Here is a 12,099-nt window from a genome sequence, read left to right on the forward strand (position 1 = left end):
TCAGCCTGATCTTACAACCATCAAAATAGAGGGCTGGCAGAGGCAATTTCTTCAGTAGCCACTTGAAAACAGTTATCAGATGCATATTCTGAGATGACACGCTCAGAAAGGTTTACAGTACGGCTGTCAAGCAATTAAAAAAATTAATCATGATTAATCGCACTGTTAAATAATAACAGAATACCATTTATTTATATATTTGTGATGATGTTTTCTACATGTTCAAATATATTGATTTCAATTACAACACAGAATATAAAGTCTACAGTGCTCACTTTATATTTATTTTTGTTTACAAGTATTTTCACTGTAAAAAAACAAAAGAAATAATATTTTTCAATTCACCTAATACAAGTACTGCAGTGCAATCTCTTTATCATGCAAGTTGAACTTACAAATGTAGAATTTTGTAAAAAAACCCCAACCTTCATTCAAAAATAAAACAATGTAAAATTTTAGAGCCTGCAAGTCCACTCAGTCCTACTTCTTGTTCAGCCAATCGCTCAGACAAACAAGTTTGTTTACATTTGCAGGCGATAATGATGCCTGCTTCTTGTTTACAGTGTCACAGGAAAGTGAGAACAGGCATTCTCATGGCACTGTTGCAGCCGGCATCGCAAGATATTCACATGCCAGATGAGCTAAAGATTCGTATGTCCCTTCATGCTTCAACCACCATTCCCGGGGACATGCGTCCATGCTGATGACTGGTTCTGCTCGATGACAATCCAAAGCAGTGTGGACCGACGCATGTTCATTTTCATTATCTGAGTCAGATGCCACAACAGAAGGTTGATTTTCTTTTTTGGTGGTTCGGGTTCTGTAGTTTCTGCATTGGAGTGTTGCTCTTTTAAGACTTCTGAAAGCATGCTCCGCACCCCATCCCTCTCAGATTTTGGAAGGCACTTCAGATTCTTAAACCTTGGGTCGAGTGCTGTAGCTATCTTTAGAAATCTCATATTGGTACCTTCTTTGTGTTTTGTTAAATCTACAGTGAAAGCGTTCTTAAAATGAACAACATGTCCTGGGGTCATCATCCGAGACTGCTATAACATGAAATATATGGCAGAATGCAGGTAAAACCGAGCAGGGGACATAGAATTCTCCCCCAAGGAATTCAGTCACAAATTTAATTAACGTATTATTTTTTTAACGAGCATCATCAGCATGGAAGCATGTCCTTTAGAATGGTGGCTGAAGCATGAAGGGGCATACGAATATTTAGCATATCTGGCACGTAAATACCTTGCAATGCCGGCTAGAAAAGTGCCATACAAATGCCTATTCTCTTTCTGGTGACATTGTAAATAAGAAGAGGGTGGCATTATCTCCTGTAAATGTAAACAAACTTGTTTCTCTTAGTGATTGGCAGAACGAGAAGTAGGACTGAGTGGACATGTAGGCTCTGAAGTTTTATATTGTTTTGCTTTTGAGTGCAGTTATGTAACAAAAAAAATCTACATTTAGAATCATAGACTTTAAGGTCAGAAGGGACCATTATGATTGTCTAGTCTGACCTCCTGCACAACGCAGGCCACAGAATCTCACCCACCCACTGCTGTAACAAACCCCTAACTTATGTCTGAGCTACTGAAGTCCTCAAATCGTGGTTTAAAGACTTCAAGGTGCAGAGAATCCTCCAGCAAGTGACCCGTGCCCCACGCTGCAGAGGAAGGTGAAAAAACCCCCAGGGGCTCTACCTATCTGCCCTGGAGGAAAATTCCTTCCTGACCCCAAATATGGCAATCAGCTAAACCCTCAGCATGTGGGCAAGACTCACTAGCCAGACACCCAGGAAAGAATTCTCTGTAGTAACTCGGATCCCACCCCATCTAACATCCCATCACAGGCCATTGGGCATATTTACTGCTAATAATTAAAGATCAATTAATTGCCAAAATTAGGCCATCCCATCATATCATCCCCTCCATAAACTTATCAATCTTAGACTTGAAGCCAGATATGTCTTTTGCCCCCACTGCTCCCCTTGGAAGGCTGTTCCAGAACTTCACTCCTCTAATGGTTAGAAACCGTCATCTAATTTCAAGTCTAAACTTCCTGGTGGCCAGTTTATATCCATTTGTTCTTGTGTCCACATTTGTACTGAGCTTAAATAATTCTTCTCCCTCCGTGGTATTTATCCCTCTGGTATATTTATAGATAGCAATCATATCTCCTCTCAGTCTTCTTCTGGTTAGGCTAAACAAGCCAAGCTCTTTGAGTCTCCTTTCATAAGGCAGGTTTTCTTCAGATCATCCTAGTAGCCCTTCTCTGTACCTGTTCCAGTTTGAATTCATCCTTCTTAAACATGGGCGACCAGAACTGCACACAATATTCCAGATGAGGTCTCACCAGTGCCTTGTATAATGGTACTAATACCTCCTTATCTCCACTGGAAATACCTTGCCTGATACATCCCAAGACGGCATTAGCTTTTTTCATGGGCATATCACATTGGCGGGTTATATTCATCCTGGGATCAACCAATATTCCGAGGTCCTTCTCTCCTCTGTTACTTCCAAGTGATGCGTCCCCAGTTTATAACAGAAATTCTTGCTATGAATCCATAAAATGCATGATCTTGCACTTTTCACTATTAAATTTCATCCTATTACTATTACTCCAGTTTACAAGGTCATCCAGATTTTCCTGTATGATATCCCGGTCCTTCTCTGTATGGCAACACCTCCCAGCTTTGGGTCATCCACAAACTTTATTAGCACATTCCCGCTTTTTGTGCCAAGGTCAGTAATAAAAAGATTAAATAAGATTGGTCCCCAAACTAATCCCTGAGGAACTCCACTAGTAACCTCCTTCCAGCCTGACAGTTCACCTTTCAGTGTGACCTGCTGTAGTCTCTCTTTAACTAATTCCTTATCCACCTTTCAATTTTCATATTGATCCCCATCTTTTCTAATTTAGCTCTTAATTCTCCATGTGCAACCGTTATCAAATGCCTTACTGAAATCGAGGTAAATTAGATCCACTGCGTTTCCTTTGTTTAAAAAATCTGTTACCTTCTCAAAGGAGATCAGGCTGGTTTGACGCTATCTACCTTTTGTAAAGCCAATTGTATTTTGTCCCAATTACCATTGACCTCAGTGTCCTGAACTACTTTAATTTGTAAGGTGCACTTTCATGACAAAGAGATTGCACTACAGTACTTGTATTAGGTGAACTGAAAAATACTATTTCTCTTGTTTATCATTTTTACAGGGCAAATATTTGTAATAAAAATAATATACACGTTGATTTCAGTTACAAAACAGAATACAAGATATATGAAAATGTAGAAAAACATCCAAAATATCTAATAAAATTCAATTGGTATTCTATTGTTTCATGGTGTGATTAAAACTGTGGTTAATCGCAATTAATTTTTTGAGTTAATCAGGTGAGTTAACTACAATTAATCGACAGCCCTAGTTTACAGAAAAACCGAAGTGCTGGTGACGGCAGTCGGCAGAGTGGAAAACCAATGACTCAGTCCAATAGGATCTATCTGTCATTTTCTGGTTTGTGCTGGGCAATGCAAACTCAGAGATCTTGGCTGTATGGGAAAGTGACCCAATCAGTAGAAAGGGTGGCAGCCCAAAAAACCAACATCTCCCTAGAGGGAAATTTCAGATCTGACCAGGAGGTGGAGAACTCTCACCCTGTCCTCCTCCAGCAGTCCAGAGGCGCCCCTGAATACCACCCCTATCAACATTCAGATCATCTTCTGCATGACTGAGAATGAGGGACAGGAATACAGGATAGCAGGATCAGCTGCAGACGTTCCATACTTTGGAAAGTGCTCATTGGATAACAGTTGTCCTCCATCTTTTGGAGGTGGTTTATGCTCTTGAGGGACCATAGAAGATAATCTGGGTTTCTATAGCCCCTTGACTATTCCTCTCTGGCTGACTGACTCTGTCCCTAACATATGACAGGGACAACTGTTAAATGCAGTCACTGCTCCTATCAAAACCTCCTGCTCTGCCTTCTCCCCTCCCCAAATTTCTATAATGCTTTATGCATTGTCAATGCAAAAATCCTCAGCCCATTGACAATGTCAAGTTAGAGGGCAGCACAGTGCTATAAAAATAAACAACAAAAGGAACTGGTCACCATATTTACATAGAATTCAATAAACAGCCTCTATATTTTAATTCACCTATACCTGCTGCAGAATTTTCCAGACTACTGCACAGACCGAGGGGCTGTGCTGTACAATTAAGATCCCATTTGTCATAGAGTACGGGACCATGCTTATCTTTATGTTATGCAATTACATTCCCATCACCAGCTCAGAAACCCCTCAATACTATCCAAACCACGGCCTTCTAGCACCAGCCACCCAGTAGTTACACGGATAAGACACCCTCAAAAGGAATATAAGTAAGATAAGGAGGAATGGAAGGGAAGCTGTCATTTACCTGGTATCCAGTAAACTTGACTCCAGGGTTGTTTTCTATTTCCCACAGTCCTTCGTTAAATCCTTTTCGTTTGTTCGACTTCCCAAACTTATCTTTATATTCTTTATATGGGAAGAGGTCTTTGGGCCCCAGAAACGCACTGCATTTTAACAAAATTGACATTCAAAAACTATTGTTAGGATTTTTTTCCCTGTAAGTTAAACCCATATTGCAGATGTGATGCCTATTCTTTTGTTCATCACAGTAAATCATTACACTCTGGCTGGTTTTGTGTTAGTGCTGTGAATCTGAATTCAGGACCTCAGCTTTTGATGTTACGAAATCATGCTGTGCATCTCTACAAACAATGATTACTTAGTCTCATGTATTATATTAATTACTGCTGAGAATTCTGCAAATCGGGAACAGACTAAAAATAATACTGTATAAAAAATTAAAGTGCATGGAGAACTGCTAGAACCCATGCGCCACAACTTACCCCTTGGTTATGTGGCCATAACGGCTGTCGTATTTATTATTATTACCTTAGGGGCCCCAATGTGCTAGGCGCTGTACAAACACTGAATAAAAAGATGGATTGTGCTCACAAACGCTTACAACTAAGTATAACAAGAGACAACTGATAGGGGATACAAGAAAACAATGGGACGATATTGGTCGGCATTACTAGCAGTGCTATCAACACACCTGGTGCCTAATTATTGCCAAGTTATTTTGTAGGCATCACAGCTAAAAGACTTAGCACTATGCCCTTTCTGCCGCAGGTCAACCCATCCCAAAAATGGACATCACGATGCAGGGAGGAAGAAATAAAATTAGCAAGAATTTACCTACAAAACCCATGGCTATCATTGGATTATAAAATCCTACTCACATTCTAGGCAATTCCTGGCATAAAGAAACTTTGGAAAATATACCAATAATTTCATACATAAAACCTAAAAAAACCCATCATTTCTTCTTCGCTTACTATTTCTCAAAGACTAGTATTTTTACACTTCCATGGCCAGTCATAATTTGTATCAAGCATGATGGAGGGAAAAAATCCACTTCATTCCCATTGGAGAACCTTCTGCCCATCAAAATAAGCTCATAGCTACCTAACCACTTTATCTTTTACTGTAACCCTTTTCCTACCTCCTACGTACTTTTATGGCCCCCATCACTGTAGAGTCTCAGAGCTTCACAGTCTTTCATGTGTTTATCCCCACAACACCCCTGTGAGGTAAGGTAGGGCTAATATCCCCATTTCACAGATGGGGAACTGAGGTAGAGAGAGACTAAAAGACTTGGCTAAGGTGACAGAGGAGGTCAGTGACAGAGAAAGGAATTAAACAAAGATCTTCATCATCCCATGCTCGCACCTTGACCGTTGGGCCATCCTTCTTCCCACTTGTGCAGCTTCAGTTGAACTAGGCCTTGATCCTTTTTGCATTTATGCATGTGAGTAACTTTATTCATGAGTGGTCCCATTCCCTCAGGGGCCTGACAGCATGGAGAGAGCTGCTGTACTGAGGCCTTAAACTGTAGGCTCTTTGGGGCAAGGATCTGCTCTTACTATGTGTCTGTAGAGCATCTAGCACAATGGCACCTGGATCTAATGTGGCCTTTGAGAAATCCACACTTGTACAATAATAATACAAATGTGGAGTATGTACATTTACTTAAAAAGCTAACGAGTAATCTCCCAACATACATGATAAAAGTGACATCAGAGCAAAGAACCCCAAGAAGTTAACTTTCCTTTATCTCTAAAGTATTCCCTAATTTTGCTGCTACTGAGAGATCTCTCTTCATATGGCCAAGGGCTCACACCAAAGTTATAGGGAAAACAATTACAGCGGATCATGTGAAACTCACCCTGACACACCTGAATTTATCTCATCCATAACATATGGAAATTTTAGTTCAGTTTTTACACACAAGGTAAAAAATAAAAATCATCCCAAACTGGGTTTGAGACCTTTCCATTGTCCTTCGTGGAGGAGGATAGTTTTCACTGCTCTGCCATAACAGAGCTAACGAGACGCACTCTGCAGTTTATTATTAGTTATTCTTTCTAAAATATGGAGATAATTGCACAATACGTTTCTATTCCTGAGGTAAAAACCAGATCACAGGCTAATAATAACTTTGAGGCAAACTAAGTCATTAGCCCAAAATTAAGCCTCTGCAGAGTTAACAGTAAGCAACATCTAATTAATATTATTCTTATTCTAAGATGTGGTAATTAATTATTTAGCGACTCTTTACCCCTCCTCATTTCCCCCCCCCCATGGCCCCACCCAGCTCAGTTCTTCCACCCTCCCTTCTGTTCCACCTTCCTCCACCCCACAACACAGAAGAATATTTATTTTAAGCACTAAGTGGAAATAGCGTGAGACTCCTGTTTCAGCTTTGCTCTTTTTCCATTTGCCCACCACCAATCTTCTCACCCTATCCTGTTCTATGTTTATGTAGAAATACAAGTGTACAGGGCCAGATTATTAAAAGTACTTAGGTATCTCACAGGATTTTAAAGTGCACCCAGGTGCCTAAGATCCCACTGATTTCAATGCATTTTAGGTGCCAAAGGGCTTTTGAAAATCCCACCAGGTGCCTAAATACCTTTGAAAATCTGGTCCATAGTCAACAGAAAATCCTTGCTCTTTCACTGACTTTGAGTCAGTTACTTCCCCCAAATTAATATTAACTTGAGCTCAAAATTAGAGACACTCAAGTTTCAATTAAGAAAAAACACTTTCTAAACTACTCTTTATTGCTGAAGGGACAAATTCTGATCCCAGTGAAGTCAACGGGAGTTTTGGTACCAGCTTCAATGGGATCGGACTGTGCCCAAAAAGGTGTTTGAATACAATACATTCATCTTGGTTACCTCAAGTACAATGTACTTTTATCATAGATCTAGCTCCCGGTGATCCATTAACAGTCATGTCAAAATGTGTACATGAAAGAAACCTGGGCCCTGATTCCCATTGACATGCAGGCCCCGATGCACCACCCTGGCCCTGTAGGATGACATTCACAATCACACCCACGTTAAGGCTCTTTTACACTACCAATGCCAGATTCAGGCCCATAGTATCTACCTCTAGTCTCACACTGGTTTCAATCAAGATTTACTCCATTAATGTTAATGGAGAGACACAGGAATAAGAACAGTTTGAGTGAAAGGAGATTCAGGCCCACACATTTCAAAAGAAACCACCATGTTCATTCACTTACGTTTCATGAGTCCCAAAAAAGAAGATAGGGTACTTATTTGCTGGAGGCTTCACAGCTCCCTCAGGGAGTTCATCAATCTGTGGGATAGAAAGGGACACAGGACTGTTACCATGTTCCATCCAATCTCAGAAGCCAGACAAACCACAAAGGTGTGATTGGAGATTTCACAACTTCTTGGAGGTCCCATTCTGTGCTTGGGGCTTGTTTATTTTAATTAGTTTATATTTTATAACAAGTGTATGTGTCTGCGAAGCACCTCAGTGGCAAAACTGAAGAGTCAATTCCTCAATTTAGCCACAGAACAGGGACACTGGGGCAGCCATATGGCAACCTTCTACCACCCTGCACTACCTATGTATCTATCGATGGTACTTATATGGCTCCCATAACCACAGTATCTGAGGGCCTCACGATCTTTAATGTATTTTTCCCCACAACACCCCTGTGAGGTAGGGAAGCATCATTATCCCCATTTTACAGATGAGGACCAGACAGACTAAATGACATGCCTGAGGTCACACAGGAAATTTATGGCAGTGGAGGGACTTGCACATAGGTCTCCTGAGTTCTAAGCTAGCACCCTAACCACCGGACCAACCTTCCTCTCAACCCTCTTCCAGAGAAGTCACATCTCCTGTTCTATTGGACTAGGAATGATAACTTCATCTCCATACCCCATTTGGTCCATGGTCTCTGCTGAGGCTACTAACAAGGCTACGAAGGAATGCTCCTTGTGCTGTGGGTTTTTGTGAGGTGTGTACTTATCTCCCAAGAACTGGACAGAGACCACCAAGCTCATGTCACACTCGTCACCAAACAGACATAGGGCAACAACTTTCAATACAGAACTAGGGCCAGATCCTCAGCGGATGTAAATCAGAGTAGCTCCAGTGACTTAAGCCTGGTGGTGCCACATTACATCAGCTGATGATCTGGCTTCTGAGCCAGCAAGGAACCTGACCTTCTAAGACATTTCATGAAAACTTTTCAAAATTTTGTCTACGCGAATGTAAGTGTTAGGGATCTTATTTAAACTCATATAAAGGAAGAGCAAAGAGTGACTGGGGGTTCAGACTAGTAGCAAGTCCTTAGCTGACCTCAGTATGGCCACTGGCAAGAACTTCACAGCTATTCTGTGCATTCTTCAATACCAGAAACAGATGTCCAGGACGTTACCTAAGCCCCGGTTTTCACTGACATTCATAACCTGTTTAAATGAGGGCCCACCAATCAGATTATTTCCTGGTTAATTCCTATTTTAAATACAGGTACCAGACTGTAACTGCAGGAAAAAGAATGTGAAGGGAAACATTCAAACCCTGCCACTCACTTACAAATGCAGATTGGTAGCCAGTCAGGGTTTCCATGGCTTTCAGATTGCAACAAATATTATGCTACTTAAAGCTAGAAGTGTCTAAACTTCATACTAACAAGGTCTACGATGATAATTTACCAGGAGCCTGGGGGATGCACCCAATTTGCAGTCACCCCTCATCTTCAGTATGAACAGGAGAGAAACTAGGTCCAGAATGGGCCAGACAATGTGGCTAAAAGGAGCACTGCACATGGGATCACAGTGGCAGTCTCTGCAGCTACATCTCCATGTTAAATTTGAAGTCAGCCATGGACTGCATTGTAGAAAGATGTGGCGTACAATGCCAGTGGAGTTTTTCCTGGAATAAAACTAACAGCTGCAAATCATCTGAGGAGTGAAGACTGATACTGAAGAGTGAAGACACGCTTAGCGTTGAATGCTGATCAGGAGGAACTTTTCTTACACAGAGTCCCAAGGAAGGATATTCACATGACCCTGAGACAGGGGGATGGGGTGTTATATCAGATGATGTTCTGGACTCTGCAGGAGTGAGGATCCTATCCCGAGCACTGTCTGCAGTGCAGTCAGACCACTTGCCACATTCCCTGGCAGCTTCTGTTGCCAGCTATGAGCAGCAACGAGGAGGTATGGGGAAGGGAGGTGTTGAGTTCTCTCTCGGTCTTGCTGCTCACCTGTTCTCTATTCCTCAGTACGTTCATCCATTGACTGACCACCCCACTGCCTTTGTGTCATCTTAGGCAGTCATCAAAGAGCTTTTCACTGTTCTAGAAAATTGTGCACACCACAATCTTTCCAAAAGTTATTAAACGTAAATCTGCACTGGACAGCTCCAGGATGAGCTTGTAAAGCTCCCACTGCCTTACATGTACACTCCAACCTTCCGTTGTGTTGCCGAGGACCAGACATTTCCTACCTTCACTGACAGGGCTGTGACCTACACCCTTCAGATTAAGGTCTCTAGATACTATATGGGGGTGGAGTCCATCTCTAAGGGTATGTCTACACTGTGATAAAAAACCTGCGGCACTGAGTTTCAGAGCCCGGCTCAGGTGACTTGGGCTCGCAGGGTTCAGATTGCAGGGCTACAAAATTGCAGGGTGGACATCTAGGCTTGGGTTGGAGCCCGAGCTCTGAGACCACACAAGGGGTGAAGGTCTCAGAGCCCAGGCTCTGGCCCAAGCCTTAGGGTGACCAGACAGCAAGTGTGAAAAATCGGGACGGGGTGGAGGGTAATAGGAGCCTATATAAGAAAAAGCCCCAAATATTGGGACTGTCCCTATAAAATCAGGACATCTGGTCACCCTACCAAGGCTGAACGTCTACAGTTCAATTTTATAGCCACACAGCCCGAGCCTGGCGACCTGAGTCAGCTGACTGGAGTCAGTCGTGGCCATCCCATGGGTCTTTTATTGCAAAATAGGCATGTCCTTAGTGTCATGCAGGACCCCATCCAGTTACTGTTGAACTCAAAGGCAAAATTTTCATTGAGTTTAGGGGGAAACAGAACTCAGTAATACAGAAGGTTCTCTGTTCTTTTGCGGTTTGATAAGACTCTGTGCAGCCTGCCCACGTGAGACTATTAGGGGAAAACCTGCATGACCTGCCATAGAATCATAGAATCATAGAATATCAGGGTTGGAAGGGACCCCAGAAGGTCATCTAGTCCAACCCCCTGCTCAAAGCAGGACCAATTCCCAGTTAAATCATCCCAGCCAGGGCTTTGTCAAGCCTGACCTTAAAAGAGAAACATACAAAAGAGAAACATGACGGGCCCCTTTTGATTGACTGCTGAAGTTACAAATGCCTCTTATTTAACTAACTGAATAACTTCAGCACTCCTTGAAAACGACTACTATTTTCCACAAAGGGATACTTAGGAGGACAGCAGCCACGCTGCCAGCTCCCTGCTGCTGAGCTCAGCCCCAAATCACTGCCATCGTCCAGGATGTTTTGATTAAATCCACTAAGATTTGGATCTGCTATTTCCCTCAATGCCAGCAAGATCAATGCAAGGGGGGAAAAACCCTGAATTGCTCAAACCGGGAACAAAAGAGATAAGTGCACCCATGTTAAGACAGTGTGCTGTAGTCACAGAAACATAGTGAATGAAAGGAGCAACTGTCTACTACACCGCCTAACTGCTGCTTTGTTTTGCTTCTGGAAGGAAACAGACAGATTTTAAAGTGCCTGGTATAACCTGCAATCAAATTGGAGGGGGTTGTTTTTTCTGAAGCAAAACAGACGGTGCACTGACTCTTGAGCCACGCTGTGCATGAATCTGATCTGTGCATTGACCACATCATAATCATTTAGTTCAATTACCCCTAAAATAAAGCAGGTGGTTTCAGATTTCCAGTTTTCTCTCCTTTACTTCTGTTGCTTTCAGCTGCTTAATGAATAACAACAGCTTTCTTTCTAAACAAGCTTAGCACAGTAGCGCCTCCCAGCATTTGGTTGCTCGCCAAATGGCCCAACTTTGGAGCCCTTTTACTAGGCTTGTGGTAATTAAATGCAACGTGCGAGGTGCAGGTCTGCAAGTGGAACATGCACTCCCCACATTGAGTGGTACATGCACCCCCCACAGCACTAGTTGGCGCAGGGGTTTTAGAAAAGCATGTTGCTAAGGTCAACAAACATGAGTAACAGATCAGACAATTTCTGCAATCTCCTTGAAAGACCTTATTGTATTCAGTTTATATATGATTGTGGGCTGGGATTGTACGTAACTTCTGTGGGGGCAGATGGGACAGACTATACTGACTAGACCAGAGGTGGGCAAACTACGGGCCACATCTGGCCCGCGGGACCCTCCTGCCCGGCTCCTGAGCTCCTGGCCCAGGAGGCTAGCCCCCGGCCCCTCCCTGCTGTTCCCCATCCCCCGCAGCCTCAGCTCGCTCCGCCGCCAGTGCAATGCTCTGGGCAGCAGGGCTGCGAGCTCCCGGGGCAGTCCAGCTGCAGAGCCCAGTGCTCAGTGCTATGCGGTGCGTGGCTGGCTTCGGCTGAGCGGTGCGGCTGCCTGTTCTGGTGCAGCCGTGCCGCCGGCCACCGGTGCTCCAGGCAGTGTGGTAAGGGGGCAGGGAGCGGGGGGGGGTAGGGGGTTGGATAGAAGGCAGGGGAGTT

The 12,099-nt window shown here is 43.1% G+C and overlaps 1 protein-coding gene across 4 annotated transcripts in view; it reads right to left on the reverse strand.

The window, feature by feature from the left end:
* HDGFL3 (HDGF like 3) overlaps positions 1-12,099 on the reverse strand; it is a 59,094-nt gene that overhangs the window by 11,913 nt on the left and 35,082 nt on the right. For all 4 annotated transcript variants that reach the window (XR_012154020.2, XR_012154021.2, XM_073304062.2 and 1 more), the window contains exons 2-3: positions 7,644-7,720; positions 4,419-4,557 (exon numbers count right to left, since the gene is read on the reverse strand). Coding sequence is in view for 2 of the 4 variants with exons in the window: in XM_073304062.2 (XP_073160163.1) it covers positions 4,419-4,557; positions 7,644-7,720 (216 nt within the window). In the remaining 2 variants the exon portion in view is untranslated. The remainder of the gene's footprint in view (positions 1-4,418; positions 4,558-7,643; positions 7,721-12,099) is intronic.

The sequence above is a fragment of the Lepidochelys kempii genome, chromosome 10 (assembly GCF_965140285.1).
Source record: "Lepidochelys kempii isolate rLepKem1 chromosome 10, rLepKem1.hap1, whole genome shotgun sequence".
NCBI lineage: Eukaryota > Metazoa > Chordata > Testudines > Cheloniidae > Lepidochelys > Lepidochelys kempii.